The sequence below is a fragment of the Schistocerca americana genome, chromosome 5 (genome assembly GCF_021461395.2).
Source record: "Schistocerca americana isolate TAMUIC-IGC-003095 chromosome 5, iqSchAmer2.1, whole genome shotgun sequence".
In the NCBI taxonomy this organism is placed as follows: domain Eukaryota; kingdom Metazoa; phylum Arthropoda; class Insecta; order Orthoptera; family Acrididae; genus Schistocerca; species Schistocerca americana.
Genome location: NC_060123.1, coordinates 228,172,950 through 228,197,539, shown reverse-complemented (window position 1 = coordinate 228,197,539; position 24,590 = coordinate 228,172,950). Strand labels below are relative to the sequence as shown.

Below are 24,590 nucleotides of genomic sequence, written 5' to 3'. Positions count from 1 at the left end.
CTCCTCGGTGAAGGTATGTTTTCGAAACTTCAACAAACGCCCGCACCGAGCTACTGAGCGTCTCTCTTGCAGAGTCGTCCACTGGAGTTTATCTATCATCTCCGTAACGCTTTCGCGATTACTAAATGATCCTGTAACGAAGCGCGCTGCTCTCTGTTGGATCATCTCCATCTCTTCTATTAACCCTATCTGGTACGGATCCCACACTGGTGAGCAATATTCAAGCAGTGGGCGAGCAGGTGTACTGTAACCTACTTCCTCTGTTTTCGGATTGCATTTCCTTAGGATTCTTCCAATGAATCTCAGTCTGGTATCCGCTTTACCGACGATCAACTTTATATGATCATTCCATTTTAAATCACTCCTAATGCGTATTCCCAGATAATTTATGGAATTAACTGTTTCCAGTTGCTGAAATGCTATATTGTAGCTAAATGATAAAGGATCTTTCTTTCTATATATTCGCAGCACATTACACTTGTCTACATTGAGATTCAACTGTCATTCCCTGCTCCATGCGTCAATTCGTTGCAGATCCTCCTGCATTTAAGTACAATTTTCGATTGTTACAACCTCTCGATATACTACAGCATCATCCGCAAAAAGCCTCAGTGAACTTCCGATGTTATCCACAAGGTCATTTATGTATATTGTGAATAGCAACGGTCCTACGACACTCCCCTGCGGCACAGCTGAAATCATACAATGAAGGCTTTCACTACCGGATGGTACTGTTGTTGATAATTCTTCCTAGTTATATGGCCGTGGTCCATGGAATTCTTCCATTCCTAGCGTTTCGTCCAATACTACGTTGGACATCCTCAGAGGTATGGCTGGTCCTGCTGTCGGCAGGACTCAGCAGGACCAGCCATTCCTCTGAGAATGTCCAACGTAGTATTGGACGAAACGCTAGGAATGGAAGAATTCCATGGACCACGGCCATATAACTCGGAAGAATTATCAACAACAACACCTGAAATCACACTTACTTCGGAAGACTTCTCTCCATTGAGAATGACGTGCTGCGTTCTGTTATCTAGGATCTCTTCAATCCAGTCACACAATTGGTCTTATAGTCCATATGCTCTTACTTTGTTCATTAAACGACTGTGGGGAACTGTATCGAACGCCTTGCGGAAATCAAGAAACACGGCATCTACCTGGGCACCCGTGACTATGGCCCTCTGAGTCTCGTGGACGCATAGCGTGAGCTGGGTTTCACACGATCGTCTTTTTCGAAACCCATGCTGATTCCTACAGAGTAGATTTCTAGTCTCCAGGAAAGTCATTATACTCAAACATAATACGTGTTCCAAAATTCTACAACTGATCGATGTTAGAGATATAGGTCTATAGTTCTGCACATCAGTTCGACGTCTCTTCTTGAAAACTGGGATGACCTGTGCCCTTTTCCAATCCTTTGGAACGCTACGCTCTTCTAGAGACCTACGGTACACCGCTGCAAGAAGGGGGGCAAGTTCCTTTGCGTACTCTGTGTAAACTGACTAGCTCAACTTATGAAGCTCTTTCTCTTGAATAAATCAGCCAATTTTTCTGAAATGGTAATCATTTGTTTGTCTGTACATGTACATCACGTCTACCGATTTCCGTCGCGTTTGGATAGTTCCTTCGCGGTGCGTCGATTTTTTTTTCTTTGAATACAGTTCGTGGCAGGTGCTTTCAAAGTGAGGTTAAATTTGACAGACTTTGGATGACGAACCTGTTGATAGGAAACAGCTAACATTGTTGTTGTTGTTGTGGTCTTCAGTCCTGAGACTGGTTTGATGCAGCTCTCCATGCTACTCTATCCTGTGCAAGCTTCTTCATCTCCCAGTACCTACTGCAACCTACATCCTTCCGAATCTGCTTGGTGTATTCATCTCTTGATCTCCCTCTACGATTTTTACCCTCCACGCTGCCCTCCAATACTAAATTGGTGATCCCTTGTTGCCTCAGAACATGTCCTACCAACCGATCCCTTCTTCTAGTCAAGTTGTGCCACAAATTTCTCTTCTCCCCAATCCTATTCAACACCTCCTCATTAGTAATGTGATCTACCCATCTAATTTTGGGCATTCTTCTGTAGCACCACATTTCCAAAGCTTCTATTCTCTTCTTGTCCAAACTATTTATCGTCCATGTTTCACTTCCATACATGGCTACACTCCATACAAATACTTTCAGAAACGACTTCCTGACACTTAAATCTATACTCGATGGTAACAAATTTCTCTTCTTCAGAAACGCTTTCCTTCCCATTGCCAGTCTACATTTTATATCCTCTCCACTTCGGCCATCATCAGTTATTTTGCTCCCCAAATAGCAAAACTCCTATAGTACTTCAAGTGTCTCATTTCCTAATCTAATACCCTCAGCATCACCCGACTTAATTAAACTACATTCCATTATCCTCGTTTTGCTTTTGTTGATGTTCATCTTATATCCTCCTTTCAAGACACTGTCCATTCCGTTCAACTGCTCTTCCAAGTCCCTTGCTGTCTCTGACAGAATTACAATGTCATCGGGGAACCTCAAAGTTTTTATTTCTTCTCCATGGATTTTAATACCTACTCCGAATTTTTCTTTTGTTTCCTTCACTGCTTGCTCAATATACAGATTGAATAACATCGGGGAGAGGCTAGAACCCTGTCTCACTCCCTTCCCAACCACTGCTTCCCTTTCATGCCCCTCACCTCTTATAACTGCCATTTGGTTTCTATACAAATTGTAAATAGCCTTTCGGTCCCTATATTTTACCCCTGCCACCTTCAGAATTTGAAAGAGAGTATTCCAGTCAACATTTCTCTAAGTCTACAAATGCTAGAAACGTAGGCTTGCCTTTCCTTAATCTAGCTTCTAAGATAAGTCGTAGGGTCTGTATTGCCTCACGTGTTCCAATATTTCTACGGAATCCAAACTGATCTTCCCCGAGGTCGGTTTCTACTAGTTTTTCCATTCGTCTGTAAAGAATTCGTGTTAGTATTTTGCAACTGTGACTTATTAAACTGATAGTTCGGTAATTTTCACATCTGTCAACACCTGCTTTCTTTGGGATTGGAATTATAATATTCTTCTTGAAGTCTGAGGGCATTTCGCATGTCTCATACATCTTGCTCACCAGATGGTAGAGTTTTGTCAGGACTGGCTCTCCCAAGGCCGTCAGTAGTTCTAATGGAATGTTGTCTACTCCTGGGGCCTTGTTTCGACTCAGGTCTTTCAGTGCTCTGTCAAACTCTTCACGCAGTATCGTATCTCCCATTTCATCTTTATCTACATCCTCTTCCATTTCCATAATATTGCCCTCAAGTACATCGCCCTTGTATAGACCCTCTATATACTCCTTCCACCTTTCTGCTTCCCCTTCTTTGCTTAGAACTGGGTTTCCATCTGAGCTCTTGATATTCATACAAGTGGTTCTCTTCTCTCCAAAGGTCTCTTTAATTTTCCTGTAGGCAGTATCTATCTTACCCCTAGTGAGGTAAGCCTCTACATCCTTACATTTATCCTGTAGCCATCCCTGCTTAGCCATTTTGCACTTCCTGTAGATGTCAACTGGTTTAATCGTCTAGGGGCCTTGTCCCAAACTCACCTCCGAGGCGCACTGCTGGATGGTGCCCATGATGGGCACGACGACGTCCTGGTGGCAGGACTTGAGCAGCTTGGCGAGCAGACGCACGCAGCCCGTCCTGCGCATAGCCTCCTTGTTCTTGATGGACTGCGACAGCGACCACAGCGCCTTCGCGCCGGCGCGCGCCACTTCCACCTGCTGCTGGTCGTCGGCCGACAACGAGTCCAGCGGCGAGCACAGCGCCGCCGGGCTCACGTCCAGCAGGTCCACCTGCGGACGCAACACGTACCAAACTCTTGAGCTCTCTCTTCCCTCTGCCCGTTGCTACGTCCGGGTGCGGCTACAAGGGAGGCATCATGGGGATCATGGTCACCACCGACACACACACACACACACACCAAAGCATTTACACTGAGGTGACGAAGGTCATGGGATAGCGAATAGGATATGCATGTATACAGATAGCGGTAGTATCGCGTACACAAGGAACGGGGTGTTCAAAAAGTCTCTCCGCAGTGCCGTATGATTGTTAGCCGCGCGTGCCGTATGACTGTTCACCTGCCTAGGTTGCTTCCCTTCAAGTGGACTCTCCCAACATTCCACTGTTTCGTTTATCTCAGCGAGCCTCAGTAGTATCGTTGGTGTGCGTCGTTCCGTGTTGACGTGAACGTTTAAGTTTAGTTCAAAAAAATGGTTCAAATGGCTCTGAGCACTATGGGACTTAACATCCATGGTCATCAGTCCCCTAGAACTTAGAACTACTTAAACCTAACTAACCTAAGGACAGCACACAACACACAACACACAACACCCAGTCATCACGAGGCAGAGAAAATCCCTGACCCCGCCGGGAATCGAACCCGGGAACCCGGGTGTGGGAAGCGAGAACGCTACCGCACGACCACGAGCTGCGGACAAAGTTTAGTTCCTTTGTTCGTTTGTTTCATTTTTGTCACTGTTAAAATGCTAACAATTGGAGAACGTGTGTGTTTTAGTCGAACAAGTGTTCAAAGCTGGCGGTAAATACACAGTTTCAGTTCGTCAAACATTTAATTCAGTTTTCCCGGAGACAACATTCCCACATCGCGATACTGTCAAAATTCCGGAGTACGGGTTCAGTGACAGATGCACCGAGAAGTGGTCGTCCTAGCGTTTTGTCTGAGGATAAACTACTCGATATTTCCGATAAAATGTCCACGAGTCTGAACAAGTCAGTAAGAAAACTCGGTCAGGAAATCGATCTTAGTGTCGGAAGGGCCCTCACAGCTGTAAGGAAAAAATTAGACTTACAATGAAATGAACACCTTTTGCTGCTTACAGGCGTTGACATACGTCAACGGGGACACACTCAGTTTTTTTCACTGCTTCTGTTACAGAAGAAATGTTACAGTTTGTGTTTGGAAACATGATTAGACGAATTGAATTGTGTATTCAACAACAGGGGGGACACTTTCAAAATTTAATGTGAAAATTTGTAAGTAAAAATGAATATTCAATAAATTAATAACCTGTATTTCACTGAGTTTCATTTCAGTATATTCACTGCGGCATGCGGCACGCGCGGCTAACAATCATACGGTACTGCGGAGAGACTTCCTGAGCACCCCGTGTAAAGGGGCAGTGCATTGGCGGAGCTGTCATTGTAGTCAAGTAATTCATGTGAACAAGTCCCCGACGTGATTATGACAGCACGACGGCAATTAACAGACTTTGAACCTGGAATGCTGGTTGGAGGAAGACGCATGGGACATTCCATTTCGGAAATCGTCAGGTTATTCAATATTCCGAGATACACGGTGTCAAGAGGGGGCCGAGAATGCCAAATTTCAGGCACTACCTCTCACCACTGACGGTGCAGTGGCCAACGGCCTTCACTTAACGACCGAGAGCAGTGGCGCTTGAGTAGAGCTGTTAGTGCTAACAGACAAGTAACACAGCATGAAATAACGGCTGATATCGATGAGAGACGTATGACGAACATATCTGTGAGGACGGTGCGACAAAATAGGCGTTAATAGGTTATGGCAGCAGACGACTGACGCGAGTGCCTTTGTTAACAGCACGACATCGCCTGCAGTGCCTCTCCTGGGTTCGTGACCATACCAGTTCTACTGTAGATGGCGGAAAAATGTGGCCCAGTGAGATGAGTCCCAATTTCAGTTGGTAAGAGCTGATGGTAGGTTTCACGTGTTGAAAATGGTTCAAATGGCTCTGAGCACTAAGGGACTTAACATCTGAGGTCATCAGTCCCCTAGAACTTAGAACTACTTAAACCTAACTAACCTAAGGACATCACACACATCCATGCCTAAGGCAGGATTCGAACCTGCGACCATAGCAGTCGCGCAGTTCCGGACTGATGGTTTCATGTGTGACGCAGACCCCACCAACCTGTGAACACAAGTTGTTAACAAGGCACTGTGCAAGCTGGTGATGGCTCCGTAATGGTGTGGGCTGTGTTGACATAGGATGAACTACTTCCTCTGGTTCTGCTGAACCAATCTTTCACTGGAAATGGTTATGTTCGGCTACTTAGAGACCACATGCAGCAATTCATGGACTTAATATTATGGACGACAATGTGTCATGTAACTGGGACACATTGACACATGCTTGGTTTGAAGAACATTCTGGAAAATTCGAGTGGATGACAGTTATTGGAAAGCATTGATTGTTGTTTGCTCTTCACCTCATTCACAGCACTAGCTCGCAAAGAATGCGTTCCCTTATTGATTCATCCCTAGATCGAGCCACTTTTGTGTGAATTGTATTCGTCGATATCCGTGTCGACCTCGTTCCCTCGTATACGAATCGATGTTCTTCGGAAGGCACCACGAAGTTTGGTAGGTTATCGTCCCCTATTTGCCAGAGTTGTAGTCTGGCCTGCTGGGTTGACTCAGTGCGATCTCGGGTTGAATGTATAAGGCTTTTCCTCCGCTTGGCGTGTTGATGAGCGATTTGGTTGCGATATAGCGGATACGCTTCGGAAGTGGAAACTTCGTTTTCCTTTCAGGGTCGCTACTTGACGCCTGATGAAATGAGAAGATCGTATGGCTGCAGTGGCCGGGTGACCCCGTCTGGTGTTCAGCTATTTTGTGCTAGTCTTTCTATTAGACGCTACTTTGGCTAATTGCGCATATGATGAAGAAGAGATGAATGATGAGGACAACACACACACCCAGTGCCGAGCGGAGAAAGTCTTCGAGCCGACCAGCAATCGAAGATGGGGCCCCACGACATAGATGCAAAAAGTTTGTGGGAATTTCCTATAGGACCAAACTGCTGAGGTCATCGGTCCCTAGGCTTACACATTATTTAATCTAACTTAAATTAACTTACGCTAAAGACAACACATACACACCCATACCTGAGGGAGGACTCGAACCTTCGACAGGGGGAGCCGCGCGAACCGTAGCAAGGCGCCCTAGACTGCACGGCTACCCTGCCCGGCGACCTAGATGCAGCTACGCTAACCATGGACCACTAGCTGCTGACTTGCTGCCTGATATCGGGGATGATAAGTCCACAAGCTGTGTACTGTTTCCAGTGCGTTAGGTCCTTGGGTTGGGAAACTGCCCATAAAGGCCCGTAAAGGCAGAAGAATCAGCAGTGATCAACAGTATGAGGATGCAGAAGGTAATGGAAACCACTGCATTAAAGACACATAACGTGTATCCACAGGAAATGTAGTCTGTAAATGGAAAAGTGTCATGATGATCTCTCCATTGGCAATAGGTTCCGGAATAGTCCCCCATTCGGATCTCCGAGAGAGGGCTGCCAAAGGGGAACTGACCACGAGAAAGAGATTGAAAAACCAACGAAAGGGTTTGGTTCTACGAGTCGGGGCGTGGAATGTCAGAAGCTTGAATGTGGGTGGTAAGCTAGAAAATATGACAAGAGAAATGCAAAGGCTCAGTCTAGATGTGGCAGGGGTCACTGAAGTGAAATGGAAAGAAGACAAGGATTTCTCGTCAGATGAGTATAGGATAATATCAACAGCAGCAGAAAATGTATAACAGGAATAGGATTCATTATGAATAGGAAGGTAGGGCAGAGAGGGTGCTACTGTGAACAGTTCAGTTGTAGGATTGCTATTATCAGAATCGACACCAAACCAACACCGACAACGATAGTTCACGGATACATGCCAATCTCGCAAGCTGAAGATGAAGAGATAGAGAAATTATATGAGGATACTGAAAGGGTAATTCAGTATGTAAAGGGAGACGAGACTCTAATAGTCATGAGGGACTGGAATGCAGTTGTAGGGAAGGCGTAGAAGAAAAAGTTACAGGAGAATATGGGCTTGGGAAAAGAAATGTGAGAGGAGAAAGACTAATTGAGTTCTGTAATAAATTTCAGCTAGTAATAGCGAATACTTCGTTCAAGAATCACAAGAGGAGGAGGTACACTTGGAAAATTCCGGGCGATACAGGAAGATTTCACTTAGATTACATCAAAGTCAGACAGAGATTCCGAAATCAGATACTGGATTGTAAGGCATACCCAGGAACAGATATAGACTCACATCACAATGAAGAGCGGGCTGAAGTTTAAGAGATTAGTCAGGAAGAATCAATACGCTAAGAAGTGGGATACGAAAATACTAAGGAATGAAGAGATACACTTGAAGTTATCTAAGGCTATAGATACAACAATAAGGAATAACTCAGTAGGCAGTACAGATGAAGGGGAATGGATATCTCTAAAAAGGGTAATCACAGAAGTGGGAAGGAAAGACATACGTGCAAAGAAGGTAACTGCGGAGGAACCATGGGTAACAGAAGAAATACTTCAACTGATCGATGAAAGCAGAAAGTATAAAAATGTCCAGGGAAATCCAGGAATACAGTTACTGAGGAATGAAATAAACGGAAAATGCAAGGAAGATAAGACGAAATGACTTCATGAAAAATGTGAAGAAATGGAGAAAGAAATGATTGTCGGAAGGACTGACTCAACATATACGAAGGTCAAAATAACCTACGGTGAAATTAAAATCAAGGGTGGTAACACTAAGAGTGCAACGGGGAATTCCACTGTTAAATGCTGACGAGAGAGTGGATGGGTGGAAAGAGTACACCGAAGGCCTCTATGAGGGTGAAATGCTGTCTGATGTGATAGAAGAAGAAACAGGAGTCGATTTAGGAAAAGTAGGGGATCTGGTATTAGAATCAGAATTTAAGAGAACTTTGGAGGACTTAAGATCAAATAAGGCAGAAGGGATAGATAACATTCCATCATACACTCCTGGAAATGGAAAAAAGAACATATTGACACCGGTGTGTCAGACCCACCATACTTGCTCCGGACACTGCGAGAGGGCTGTACAAGCAATGATCACACGCACGGCACAGCGGACACACCAGGAACCGCGGTGTTGGCCGTCGAATGGCGCTAGCTGCGCAGCATTTGTGCACCGCCGCCGTCAGTGTCAGCCAGTTTGCCGTGGCATACGGAGCTCCATCGCAGTCTTTAACACTGGTAGCATGCCGCGACAGCGTGGACGTGAACCGTATGTGCAGTTGACGGACTTTGAGCAAGGGCGTATAGTGGGCATGCGGGAGGCCGGGTGGACGTACCGCCGAATTGCTCAACACGTGGGGCGTGAGGTCTCCACAGTAGATCGATGTTGTCGCCAGTGGTCGGCGGAAGGTGCACGTGCCCGTCGACCTGGGACCGGACCGCAGCGACGCACGGATGCACGCCAAGACCGTAGGATCCTACGCAGTGCCGTAGGGGACCGCACCGCCACTTCCCAGCAAATTAGGGACACTGTTGCTCCTGGGGTATCGGCGAGGACCATTCGCAACCGTCTCCATGAAGCTGGGCTACGGTCCCGCACACCGTTAGGCCGTCTTCCGCTCACGCCCCAACATCGTGCAGCCCGCCTCCAGTGGTGTCGCGACAGGCGTGAATGGAGGGACGAATGGAGACGTGTCGTCTTCAGCGATGAGAGTCGCTTCTGCCTTGGTGCCAATGATGGTCGTATGCGTGTTTGTCGCCGTGCAGGTGAGCGCCACAATCAGGACTGCATACGACCGAGGCACACAGGGCCAACACCCGGCATCATGGTGTGGGGAGCGATCTCCTACACTGGCCGTACACCACTGGTGATCGTCGAGGGGACACTGAATAGTGCACGGTACATCCAAACCGTCATCGAACCCATCGTTCTACCATTCCTAGACCGGCAAGGGAACTTGCTGTTCCAACAGGACAATGCACGTCCGCATGTATCCCGTGCCACTCAACGTGCTCTAGAAGGTGTAAGTCAACTGCCCTGGCCAGCAAGATCTCCGGATCTGTCCCCCATTGAGCATGTTTGGGACTGGATGAAGCGTCGTCTCACGCGGTCTGCACGTCCAGCACGAACGCTGGTCCAACTGAGGCGCCAGGTGGAAATGACATGGCAAGCCGTTCCACAGGACTACATCCAGCATCTCTACGATCGTCTCCATGGGAGAATAGCAGCCTGCATTGCTGCGAAAGGTGGATATACACTGTACTAGTGCCGACATTGTGCATGCTCTGTTGCCTGTGTCTATGTGCCTGTGGTTCTGTCAGTGTGATCATGTGATGTATCTGACCCCAGGAATGTGTCAATAAAGTTTCACCTTCCTGGGACAATGAATTCACGGTGTTCTTATTTCAATTTCCAGGAGTGTAGGTTCTAAAACCATTTGGGGAAGTGGCAACAAAACGACTATTCACGTTGGTGTGTAGAATGTCTGGCGACATACCATGTGACTTTCGGAAAAATATCTACACACTTCCGAAGACTGAAAGAGCTGATAAATGTGAGAATTATCGTACAATCAGCTTAACAGCTCATGCATCCAAGTTGCTGACAAAAATAATATACAGAAGAACGGAAAAGAAAATTGAGGATGAATTAGTGATGGCATGAGGAAAGGTAAAGTCACCAAAGGTGCAATTATGACATTGCGGTTGATAACGGAAGCAAAACTAAAGAAAAATCAGGACACGTTCATAGGATTTGCCGACCTATAAAAAGCTCTCGACAATGTAAGATGGTGCAAGATGTTCGAAATTCTGAGAAAAATAGGGGTAAGCTATAGGGAGAGACGGGTAATATACAACATGTACAAGAGTCAGGAGGGAATAATAAGAATGGACGACCAAGAACGAAGTGCTCGGATTAAAAGGGGTGCAAGACAGGGATGTAGTCTTTGGCATCTGTGTTCAATCTGTACATCGAAGAAGCAATGATGGAAATAAAAGAAAGGTTCAGGAGTGGAATTAAAAAATCAAGGTGAAAGGATATCGATGATTCGATTCACTGATGATATTGCTATCCTGAGTGAAAGTGAAGGAGAACTGCATGAACTGCTGAATGAAATGAACAGCCTAATGAGTACAGAATATGGATTGACAGTAAATCTAAGAAAGACGAAAGTAATGAGAAGAAGCAGAAATGAGATCAGCGAGAAACTTAACATCAGGATTGATGGTCACGAAGTAGATGAAGTTAAGAAACTCTACTACCTATGCAGCAAAATAACCGATGACGGGCGGAGCAAGGAGGAGTTCAAAAGCAAACTAGCACTGGCAAAAAGGGCATTCCCGACAAAGAGAAATCTACTATTGTCAACCATAGGCCTTAATTTGAGGAAGATATTTGTGGGAATATGCGTTTGGAGCACAGCATTGTATGGTAATGAAACATGAACTGTGGAAAAACCGAAACAGAAGAGAATCGAAGCATTTGAGATGTGCTACAGACGAATGTTGAAAATGAGGTTGAGTGATAAGGTAAGGAATGAGAAGATTCTGCGCAGAATCGGAGAGGTAAAGGATATGTGGAAAACACTGACAACGAAAAGGAACAGAGATGACAGGACATCTGTTAAGACATCAATAGAGGTAGCTGTAGAGGGCAAAAACTGCACAGGAAGATAGAGACTGGAATAAACCCACAAAATAATTGATTATGTAGGTTGCAAGTGCCGCTCTGAGATGAAGAGGATGGCACAGGAGAGGAATTCGTGGCGGGCGGCATCAAACTAGTCAGAAGACTGATGATTCAAAAAAAGAGAAAGGTCTTAGATGGTAAGGAAAACGCAGGTCTCATTATACAATGAAGGCTTTCACGATCGGATGTTTCAGCTGCCGAGAATGCTTCCGGGTTGTATGGCCGTGGTCCATGGAACTCTTCTATCCCTAATTCCATGGATCATGGCCATATAATCCGGAAGAATTCTTGGCAGCAGATATTATTGGCAGATACCTTAACTTTGGCATGTCATGATTGTGTTGTATACGTACTCGACTCTAAACAGGTATAATGTAGAGCTGGAAACAAATTTCTTTTCTGAGGAGAGATAAAAACTTGTATCTCGCTGGCGTAATCGATGTCCCGAATTAAAGTTCTGTTCCTTAATTTAATCCACTTTGAAGATAGACAGCTTGATGTGATTATTAGTCAGTCCAGAAAGTTACAATACTGGATTGATAAAAAAAAAACAGATAAAAGTTAAGATCGTGGTTTTAATGCGTGGGGTGTTCTACATAGTCTGCCCCACTTTCGTACAACGCACGAACCTTCACACAACTATATGAATTATTCTTTGTATGTTCCAACTCGCACGTCACATAGGCCTGAATGTCTGTTACGTCGTCAAAGCTTTGAACCTTGAAGTGAATTTCTGCTTGTTTCGGTTTTATGGAAGGTTCTTATTGATAACACTAAGTTTCGTCACAGTGTTATTTGGTAAGCGTGATAGCGTTACGGAGATGTTTAGCAAACTCAAGTGGCAGACTCTGCAAGAGAGGCGCTCTGCATCGCGGTGTAGCTTGCTGTCCAGGTTTCGAGAGGGTGCGTTTCTGGATGAGGTATCGAATATATTGCTTCCCCTACTGCAAAACAGCTACCAGTTGCTGCACCTCCTCGTTTGAATAAATACCTCCAGAGGAGATCACGAATGTAAAATTAGAGAGATTCGAGCGCGCACGGAGGCTTGCCGGCAGTCGTTCTTCCCGCGAACCATACGCGACTGGAACAGGAAAGGGAGGCAATGACAGTGGCACGTAAAGTGCCCTCCGCCACACACCGTTGGGTGGCTTGCGGAGTATAAATGTAGATGTAGATGGAGATGTAAGTCTCGTCACCGGTATGATTATTCCAGAAAAGAAATGTCCGCATTTTGCATTTCAGTCAAGTCGTGGCAGGTGCCGACGCGTCGTTGTTTTTGCTCGGGAGAGACAATCCGTGGGACAGAAAACATTATGGAGAACGTCTCGAACACCTGATTCAGAGGTGTTGCTTCATTGTGATTTTTGTCACAACTCACGTCCACTATTTAACATTGCCTGCTCACATGCACATCTGCTATTTATAGTTGTTAGTTCAAGTTGGTGAGGTAGTTGAGGTAGTTACTGTGCTAACATCACACATACGCCAGCAATAAAATCAGTATCGGAACTGTTTGGACAGACGGTGTACACTGGTGACCCAAAACATGTCTCCCAGCTGAATACCGTATGGGTCTCCACTTGAAATGTAACACTGCAGTAACTCTACGCGGATCGCATTCGACAAGTTCTTGGTGGGTTTCTGGACGTATATGGTACAGGTCGCGCAGTTTCGGTAAATTATGGGCGGGTGGTTTGCGGATACGCCGCAGGCGCCCGATGTCCCAGATATGTTCCATAGGATTCAGATCAGGCAGACATCAACTAAGTACAACGTATTGCTCCTCAAAGCACTGTAGCACGATTATGGCCTTGTAATAGGGACAATTATCCTGCTGGATGATGCCACAGCCGCCGAGGAAAACATCAAACATGAAGGGATGTAGGTGATCTGCAATACGAGGAGCGTTTGAAAAGTCCGTGCAAAAATAAAAACTACTTACGTTTTTAGGGTAAACCTTTTTTATTTTTCGACATAGTCTCCTTTTATACTTATACACTTCGTGCAACGCTGTTCTAATTTTGTGATCCCTTCTGAATAATAGGAATTGTCCAAGTCTGCAAAACAGCTACCAGTTGCTGCACCTCCTCGTTTGAATAAAATCTTTGTCCTGCCAGCCATTTCTTCAAATTGGGGCTCAAATAGTAGTCCGAGGGAGCCAAGTCTGGAGAATAGGGGGGATATGAAACGAGTTGGAATCCTATTTCCAATAATTTTGCGACCACAAAACCAACTGCTGAGGTGTGTGCTGGTGCTTTGTCGTGATGGAAAAGGACTTTTTTGCGGTGCAATCGCCGGCGTTTTTCTTGCACCTCGGTTTTCAAACGGTCCAGTAACGATGAATAATATGCACCTGCCATAGTTTTACCCTTTTCCAGATAGTCGATGAGGATTATCCCTTGCGAATCCTAAAAGACAGTCGCCATAACCTTTCCAGCCGAAGGAATGGTCTTCGCCTTTTTTGGTGCAGATTCTCCCTTGGTAAGCCATTGTTTAGATTGTGGTTTGGTCTCAAGAGTATAGTAATGTATCAGTGTTTCATCCACAGTGACGAAACGACCCTTAAAGTGCTGCGGATTCTTCCTGAACAGCTGCAAACCATCCTTGCAACACTTCACACGATTCCGTTTTTGTCAAGCGTGAGCAATCGCGGAACCTATCTTGCGGATAGTTTTCTCATATCCAAATGTTAATGTAAAATATTACGTACCCATTCATTCGAGATCCACACAGCACTAGCAATCTCACACACCTTAACTCTTCTGTCATCCATCACCATATCATGGATTTTATCAATGATTTCTGGAGTCGTAACCTCCACAGGGCGTCCAGAACGTTCAGCATCACTTGTGCCCATATGGCCACTCCTAAAATTTTGAAACCACTTATAAACTGTTCTAATCGAAGGTGCAGAGTCACCATAATGTTTATAAAGCTTCTCTTTAGTCTCCTGAGGCGTTTTGCCTTTCATAAAGTAATGCTTAATCACCACACGAAATTCTTTTACGTCCTTTTTTTGACAATCACTCGACTTCCTTGATTCACACGAATGCCAAACACAAAGAAATAGACCAATATGGCTGAAACTTGGTGTGCGTTCTTTCCAAAGATGCTACTAACTAAACATGACCTCGATAAGCGCCGGTGGTGCCATCTTTCGGACTTTTCAAACGCCCCTCGTAATGTTCACTACTTCAGGGCTGTCTGGTGCCTTCTATTACTACCACAGGTTCAGGGTCTTAACTACGAAGGGGTCCTGAGGGAAGTACCTGAAATGAAACCCCTCACCCTCAAGGATGCCAACTCCATTCCCAACTCAACAAAAGGTCGCCCCCATGTCATTTCTAATATTTGTAGCACGCTGAGACCGAAAAAACAGACCGATGACGTCACTGTTTGGTCCACTCCCCCGAATTAACCTACCAAAAAACACGTAGATGTTCTTAATTGTTCCGAAATACAGGGCTGCTTTTTGATTAGCCTCTTAGTTTCTGCAGCGCTTTTAAGGACTAGATTCAAATTGTGACTCGATTCGTTTTTGCGCATCATTGCGTACCCACTCATGATGAATGCTCCGTCATAGCCTTGATCGAAACACTTGTTCGCATTTTGTGCCTTTCGTTCTATAGATTTGATTAACTGATGTTAGAGACTGATTTTTGACATCAGTAAAGGTGGTTGATGATTCTCACATCTTAACCTCAGAATTAATCTTTGATTAATTCAGCGGTAGCCGAGCGGTTCTAGGCGCTTCAGTGTGGAACCGCGCGACTGCTACGGTCGCAGGTTCGAATCCTGCCTCGGGCATGGATGTGTGTGATGTCCTTAGGTTATTAGGTTTAAGTAGTTCTAAGTTCTAGAGGACTGATGACCTCAAATGTTAAGTCCCATAGTGCTCAGAGCCATTTGAACCATTTTTGATTAATTCAATACAGAGAAAGACTTGTCTCGACTGACCGATTTTATTAATTTTTACACCTTTCCTTCTCATTTTAATTTTTCTTATTTCTTTCCTTTATGCGCCAAGATAGACTTTCCTCGGAGATAGTGCCACAGGATTTACAGCCCAATTACGCCCCTGCTACTATCGCTGGATACTTTCTTTAATTATTCGGCGATCATTTTCCGCATATGCTCTAAGAGTAAACAACATAAACCGCGACGTGGCGTGGTCCTCAACAATACAGGGGTCTCTTCAACGATCTGCGCCGTTGCTTAGCACCAGTCTGAGACGAATCGAACAGTGAGCAACACGGATGTTTCTGTACCCAGTCAGCACAATCTTAGGATAACCGTGAAATGCAGTAAGAGCGCGAAGCAACGATTAAGCCATAAAACAGCATCTGATTTCTGCCAATCCTTGGTACCCAAAATCATGTCAATTGCGTATTTCTGCGGACGCATAACATAAATTCTCACAAGCATGCATGTTTAATGATCATGAAGATCTTCGACACAAAACTTATATCCAGGGCAATTTCATTTGCAAACTAGTCATTCAGACTATTTACCATTGCTTATTTGAGACAGTTTGTATTGGAGAAACGTGAGTTTTATAAATCTTGTAATTACCGGTACAGAAAAATCGGGATACTACCTTTAGACATTTTCCTACAAAGTTACTATGTCAAGTGCTTTCTGTCTTCACTCATATACATAACAGTAGACAAGCTGAGTAACTTATATTATTAATTTTATAAGTATTTCTAAAGCATTATAAACGGATTTTATGCATTGAGCTATATTTTGTTTGGAACCTAATTTGCCTTTTAAATCATAGGTGACTGTTTAATTGAGTGAAATGCAAGTTGAAATGGTCATTTGTGCTTGTGAATCATTAAATAAGATGTGTCAGCTTTATCGTCTCTGTGCCTCTGCAAGTGATATCCTCAATGCCAGTACAGTGCGACCACATTTTCTTGGCTTTTCTTCTCCGTAGTACTGAATCGGTAGAGATCGGTTAACTCAGCTGCTAATATGTGGATTCCTCTCGCTGCCTCATTTGGCGGTCAAGTCATACTGTAAGCCATACGCTCGACACAAAGCAGTAATTGCTTATTGCTGTGTTTCAATTTGGTGGTATGTAATTTAGAGTAGTCCATATCATATATACCCAAGTCTCACGCTACTGTGTCTCCCATGGTCTGACACATTAAGTAGTTGCGATGCTGATTATTATGGTTTTTAGGGTGGGGGATGGGGGCTGGTGGGTGACTGGTATCGTTGTCTTACTTTAAGCTAGATAGGTGAAGAGAAATATTCAATTCCAGTTGTGTGCTTTTGTTCGGTTTATTCTGGAGGAATTAGTGTGTGTTATTTTTCGATTACGTGGTTGTCTTGGAATAATGTTAGTCTTATTGTATTATTAGCGTCTCCCCGACCAAAACAACCTCATTGCCTCGGTTGTTCCGATATTTTCATTTCATTAGGTGACTAATATTTCGCGTGTCCTTAAGTTTGTTTGCGGCCGTAACTGTCTATGAAACTTCCTGGCAGATTAAAACTGTGTGCCCGACCGAGACTCGAACTCGGGACCTGGCAGAAGTAAAGCTGTGAGTACCGGGCGTGAGTCGTGCTTCGGTAGCTCAGATGGTAGAGCACTTGCCCGCGAAAGGCAAAGGTCCCGAGTTCGAGTCTCGGTCGGGCACACAGTTTTAATCTGCCAGGAAGTTTCATATCAGCGCACACTCCGCTGCAGAGTGAAAATCTCATTCTCGTAACTGTCTATCTTGTGATCGTCATCTTGAAGGGTGTAAGCAGCTCAGTGACTTCTATAGGCTACTACCCGGATGTCGAACGTGCCGGTCAAATATGCTCCTATATCGTTTCCTGTTTTATTATGACATGGAGGCCACGAAACGTCACGAGAACGCAAACAGAAAATACTTTTCGATTCTGCTTCCACAGCAGCTTATAAAATCGCATATTGATATAAAGTTCAAAGCAATAAATGAGTAAACAGTTCTTTATTAGCCGGCCGGTGTGACCGTGCGGTTCTAAGAGCATCAGTTTGGAACCGCGTGACCGCTACGGTCGCAGGTTCGAATCCTGCCTCGGGCATGGATGTGTGTGATGTCCTTAGGTTAGTTGGGTTTAAGTAGTTCTAAGTTCTAGGGGACTGATGACCTCAGTAGTTAAGTCCCATAGTGCTCAGAGCCATTTGAACCATTTTTTTTCTTTATTACGTACAGACAGGAGAAATTTTTTTTCCGTAACTACAGCATGGCGGACTATGCAGGTGGCAAGAATATGCAGGCACGCAGAAGTTCTATGCTTTCAGATCAGAGACCTACATGCAAGTAATATAGAGGTCATTGACAGAAATAATTATCTTGGTACAGAAGATATCTTTGCAGTGTACCTGCGAGTTTCACCAGTGAAAGCTGAAAATGTGACAGGCAACTTTCAATATGTCTTCGGCATTGCTTCAGCTGATTAATACGAGGTGTGAATGGAGCCATGCATATTATTTTATGACGATCTTCGACCACAATAACCTAGGATTTATCTTGTACACTCTAGCGTACATACATTTAAATGTTTTCGATAAGATTTTAAATGATCGTATTAATGAGCTTTTTTCTTCTTTGCCACATTCTCGACAAACAAGACACTTAGGATCCGTTGATTACCATACTGGTTCTTTTGCAAAATGTGTATGATGTATATTTATCTTTCTAACTTTTTGACACACTCGAAAATCTCCCCCTGTGACTCTACGGTGTGATCAGTGTATGTAATCTAATCAAATTTTTATCTGTAGGAAACCTGTACCTATATTCAGCCTAAGCATTATGTCAACTTACCTGCAACTGAGGTTGCTAGCAAACGATGTCAGTGCACGAGAAGTCCAACTTTTGAAAAATATTTTTCATGGCGTTGGGTACACGCAACATGCAGGCAGCATCTTATTAAATTTGTATGAAGGCGTGCTACCTGTTTTTTCGAACATATCCGAAAGAACAGACACCACGCAAAACCCACAGCTGTGACGCATATTATGTAAACTGAAAATATGTGCTTGACCAAGACTCGAATTTGGGAGCTCCTGCTTACGAGGCAGTTGATTTAACTACTGCACCAACCGGACCCCTCCATGGACACTCAACCCACAACCTTCAGTGCCGATGCATGTTTACGTTCGGCCTCCAGTGGGAATCTAAAATTGGCAAACACGGAGGACATGGACTAGGGCTGTGGATAGGTGGCGCTGTGTGGCAAAGTGAGAGGTCGGGGAGTGTGCCGACATTGTGCGCGCATTTGCGATAAACACTGTTTGTGGATGGTTCACTGGTTAACACAATTGCTAGTAAGTAGAAGATCAGGTGTTCAGGTCGTGCACTGGCATATATTTTCACTCGTCGCTGTTGATTCCGCATAAAGTCTCGATGCGCATAAAGTCCCGATGCAGCTGATAATTTTTCCCCTTCCCTTTCTCCCACATTTGATTTTCATAGTGGTTATTACATCAGTGGTACATATGTGATATCGAAAAGATGTGCAAGAATACACACAGCTTAAAAAAGACGAAAACAGATTGTAATAACACCTTACGGTAATTACAAACAAATACGACTCTGTTAGGTTTTTTTTTCTCAGCTGCATTATAGTCTAGTTACGCCATGGCCTCCACAATGTAAAGAGTCAACAGTGATATACACTTTCGCGTGTCAGGAAGTCTTTGGGACGACATACGAGCTTTCTGTCACACAACCACTGAAACATATATCCATGTCACAAACTCTTAAAAAATCTATGATGATTCTGCAAGTTTATTTTCTGATGCAAGGAAATGACTATCGCCGCGCGGGATTAGCCGAGCGGTCTAAGGCGCTGCAGTCATGGACTGTGCGGCTGATCCCGGCGGAGGTTCGAGTCCTCCGTCGGGCATGGGTGTGTGTGTGTTTGTCCTTAGGATAATTTAGTTTCAGTAGTGTGTAAGCTTAGGGACTGATAACCTTAGCAGTTACGTCCCATAGGATTTCACACACATTTGAACATTTTGAGAATGACTATCCCAGTAGGACATTGGTTCAAATTGCTTTGAGCACTATGGGACTTAACATCTGAGGTCTTGAGTCCCCTAGAACTTAGAACTACTTAAACCTAACTAACCTTAGGACATCACACACATTCATGCCCGAGGCAGGATTCGAACCTGCGACCATAGCAGCAGCGCGGTTCCGGACTGAAACACCTAGAGCCGCTCGGCCACAGCGGCCAGCTAAGAAATTGGTTTTTCAGTTTTCTTTGTCTCTTGCACAGTCAGAATTATCACACAAGAAGGTTGAGTAATTTAAAGTTTACGTTAGGGTTTAGGTAATGTTTAATTTTAGGTCTAGATGAATGTTTGAGGTTAGCTTTAAAGTTAAGGTTTAAGGTTAGATTTAGGTCTAGAGTTAGATTAGACTAGGTTGTTACCTTCTGATACTGAGCTACATGGGCAAGTTTTGAGGACTGTCACGCTCATCTTCTGAAGGTGATTGGGGAACTGGTTGTGATCAAAGCGTATTAAAACGATAATTAAGTGACCCCTAACAAATGCCTAATCCATAAACCACGATCTTCTGGAGTGGAAAAGATTGCAGATGATAATTCTGTCAGGCTCTACACTGCATGTTTCTTACCTCTCTTCCACCCGTGCATTACGTGCCTTTACCTTAGAGTCGTGGTTGGATGAATAAAAATTAGCAATACACAGACTCACTCACACTGTTCGTTGTTTCCTTTACGATAAAAGATCTCAATACCTGATGGAGCGACTGTTCAATTCTATATTGAGTATTCAGAGCGGCAGAAGTCATGGCGTAAGAAGTTCCCTGACGGCTAGCAGCACTGTTGCCAGCTTTCAACTGCGATGCGCATACGGCAGAACGCGAAAACAGCAGCCGTCTACAGAGCTGTGACAACACTGAGGCGTAGCATAGAAACGTTTGCAAAGTGACTTTGCGTTATTAGGAGGTAGAGGTGAGAAGCTATTGCGCCCAGCCCACTGCAATTGTCAGGGATCAACTTAGCGAGCCAACTGTAGCATCAGTTTACCAGAGGTCGCTGTAACCACAGTGTGTGTCAGTTGACTGAAAAAAGGTGCGAATCGTTTCAATCTATAAAAAGGATCGCAATGCCGATGCATAGAGCTGTAAGCTTGCACCCTAAAAATTTTTTTAGAACTGTGGAACGGAACGCATTTTGTGTGAAAAACAATCGATTACTGTTATTTGAGATGAAGGACATGAAAAGGAAGCAATCGGTGAGAAGGAAGTACGAGAAAGTTGTGATCTCTCCCTGATGTCATGTAATTTGTATACTGAGGTCAGGAAACTAAGGAGAAATTTGGTAAGGGGATTAAACTTAAAGCTATCCGTGTTGTGTGAAATCTGTTTAGTGTATTACCATATGTACAAAATAATTTTTCTGCTGAGGGGGTTAAAAAGCAGGAGAAGAAATAAAAAGCTTTAAGATTTTACTGATGACTTAATAATTATATCAGAGATGCGAAGGATTTGGAAGATCACTTGAACAGAGAGAAAATCCCTTGAAAAGAAGTGTTATAATACGAACACCAACGAAACTAAAATTAGGGTAACGGAATGTAGTCGAATTAAATCACGTAAACTTTGATTTTATTCATAAGGGATACGAGGTAGTGTTTGTGAAAATAAGTGTAAAAATGGCTGCTCAACCAGCTATTTACAGCGTAAAAAAACATTACAATTTACACTTTCCGAAGGTGGTCAAACTAGACACACACACACACACACACACACACACACACACACACCTGTGATTGTATCACTTGGTTTTAGCACACACACACACACACACACACACATATATATATATATATATATATATATATATATATATATATATATATGTGTGTGTGTGTGTGTGTGTGTGTGTGTGTGTGTGTGTATACTTTGACCTATATATATAAGGTGTACAACTGTTTCAATATGAAGAAAACAGCGGCTGAGTCTCATCGAATGTTCTCAAGTACTTACGGTAAGAACGTTATCAGAAAGAACGTGTCGTGAGTGGTTTCAACTCTTCAAGAACGGTGATTTTAACGTCGTAGACCGGCATATTGGTGGAAGAGAGAATGTTTTCGAAGACACAGAATTTGAGATATTGCTGAGTGAAGACTCGTGTCAAACTCAAGAAGAAATGGCACGATTAGTGGGAGTGACACAGCAAGCCATTTCAAAACGTCTCAAGGCTATGGTCACGATTCAGAAAGAAGGAACTTGGGTCCCCTGTGAGCTGAAACCAAGAGACGTTGAACGGCGTTTGTGTGTTTGTGAAAAGTTGCTTCAGAGGCAAAAAGGAAGGGATTTGTGCATCGCATTGTGACTGGGGACGAAAAATGGATTCATTACGATAACTCTAAACGCAAAAAATCATGGGGATATCCCTGACACGCTCCCACGTTGACGGTCTACATTCTGCGTGGAGTCTGTTTGTTCTATATCGTGTCTCCCTACCACTTTCGCGCAACGACGCTCTGAGCGTGTTTTTTAGGGAATTGACTAGTTTGAACCTGGAACCTGTTGCTGATGAGGAGACGCCAGACCACAGATGACATGCAGAGTTCAGAAGAGTTCAGTGAGACTAGTGATGATATAACCAAATACTTAATGATTTCAGCATCAGCTCCACTGCACTCCCTGTAAGAGAATCTTAATACTAACTAAATTTAGTGGAAGGGGTTCAAGGCTTTCCTATTTTTAGTTAGCTGGTAAAATAATGTCGAAAAAGCAGTTAAGTTTACCATTGGAAATTTTATTCTACTCACAGAACATTGTTTATAAATTGCACTATTGATAAAAGGAAATGTTTTAATACAGGATGGTAAAAAACAACTGTGTTCAACAAAAATGTGAACGAATATTCCCTGAGTGGGTTTCCAAGTTCTACAATGGATCGAAGGATGACCTATGCCATATCACATCTATAATCTAGGTTTAAATTAAGTTTCACAAAAAAGCAAATTATCAAAATGGTCTACAGTGACCCTCAATTATCTTTAATTACTTATCTAACTTGTCGCAAATTACAGTGACTGATGTGGCTTCTCAATAACTATATAACAGAAAAATCATCGCGTTTCAGATTTTTACTTCAAGTGGCAAATGTGAACACCATGAGCTTTAATTGACGATCGACACTAGTATTACGCAAAAAGGGGATGTAACAGATGAGACTTCTGCAGTTCTGAGTGAAGCTGTATGTGCTGTTATGCAGCATTGCGTGCGTTCATTACCTTGTCAGTGTTCGTCAGGGGGCTGCGGGCAGCACAGCTCCGCTCACCTCGCCGTCTCGGAAGCAACTCCTCTCCTAACTTCTCCTTACTAAAATTTACCGAAGTTGGTTTAAAAAAATTATCTGGCTGTGTTTTCATCTGACCAATCAGGGTCTCAATGTTAACCTTAAGCTCCGCCTACAAAAATTCTGTCTATCCAATGAGAAACGTTATACTTTTCGTGGTGGGGCAATGTTTTTAAAGTTTGCAACGTAACAGATGCGAAAAAGTCTCAGGCTAAAACTTGCAAGTGGTGTGGTCTTTTAGTGTTATCGTAAGATCTATACTGTTCTTCTGGAGGGCTCTATCTTTTAACATGGGCTGGGGGGTGGTCCTGACGTAACAGAGACGCGAAAAAGTCTCACGCTAAAATTTGCGGCTGGGGTTGGCCCTTTTTGTGTTATCGTAAGATCTATACTGTTCTTCTGGAGGGCTCTTGCTTTTAACATGGGCTGGGGGTGGTCCTAGCGGTTAGCTGGCTACGTGGGTGTCCGTCCCCTATCATAGGGCCTTCAGCTTAACACGGTTTTGCTCTCGGCTTCTGTTCTCGTTTCTCCCCTCGGAACTGCGTCTGTCTCACTGTGGGAAGGTATGACATGCATTTAGGCATTCTTGTGTTAGTCTGTGGTATTCCATTTGCTCACTCGTTACTCGTATTAATTTGGTTAGTTTAATGTCACGATTTATTCGGAGCTATGTGACATACTACTGGATTTGCTTATCATGTCAGGGTTTTCATGGAAGGTGTTGGATTTGCCTGACACCTTACAACGGCCAAACCGAATATTCATGGCTCCAAGATCATGCTCTGCATTTGGTGAGACCAGCTCGGCGTCGTGTACTATGAGGTTTTAAAACCAAGTGATACAATCACAGGTGCTCCGTATCGATCGCAATTAATGAGTTTGAGCAGAGCATTAAAAGACAAAAGACCGCAATACAGCGAGAGGCACGATAAAGTGATTTTGCAGCACGACAACGCTCGACCGCACGTTGCCAAAGAGGTCAAAACGTATTAAAATGGGAAATCCTACCCCACCCGCCGTATTCTCCAGACATTTCTCCCTCTGACCATCACCTGTTTAGATCAATGGCGCATGGCTTGGCTGACCAACACTTCCGATCTCATGAAGAAGTCACAAATTGGATCGTTTATTTCTAACTCCGAATATAATTTTAAATGTTCGAATTTATTTATTCGAGGTATTTGTTGGGAGCGTAATTTTGTGCAGAAGTGAAACGGGAACGACAAGAAGTTCTGACTAGAACAGAGTAGTCGCTCTTAAAATGTGGTGCTACAGAAGAATGATAAGGATTTGGTAGGTAGATCGATTAACTAATGAGATACTGAATCGAATAGCGAAAAAAGGAATTTGTGGTACAGCTTAACCATGCCATGGCCCGCAGGTTCACCAGATCTGACGTCCCCGGATTTCTTTCTGTGGGGAAAGTTGAAGGATATTTGCTATCGTGATCCACCGACAGCGCCTGACAACATGCGTCAGCGCATTGTCAATGCATGTGCGAACATTACGGAAGGCGAACTACTCGCTGTTGAGAGGAATCTCGTTACACGTATTGCCAAATGCATTGAGGTTGACGGACATCATTTTGAGCATTTATTGCATTAGTGTGGTATTTACAGGTAATCAAGCTGTAACAGCATGCGTTCTCAGAAATGATAAGTTCACAAAGGCACATGTATCACATTGGAACAACCGAAATAAAATGTTCAAACGTACCTACGTTCTGTATTTTAATTTAAAAAACCTACCTGTTTCCAA

General features: G+C 43.9%; 1 protein-coding gene across 1 annotated transcript in view; it reads right to left on the bottom strand.

The window, feature by feature from the left end:
• The window catches only part of LOC124616280 (armadillo repeat-containing protein gudu), a 209,134-nt gene that overhangs the window by 111,960 nt on the left and 72,584 nt on the right, over positions 1 to 24,590 (bottom strand). Inside the window, exon 5 of the mRNA XM_047144582.1 lies at positions 3,590 to 3,838. Coding sequence (XP_047000538.1) covers positions 3,590 to 3,838 — 249 coding nt within the window. The remainder of the gene's footprint in view (positions 1 to 3,589; positions 3,839 to 24,590) is intronic.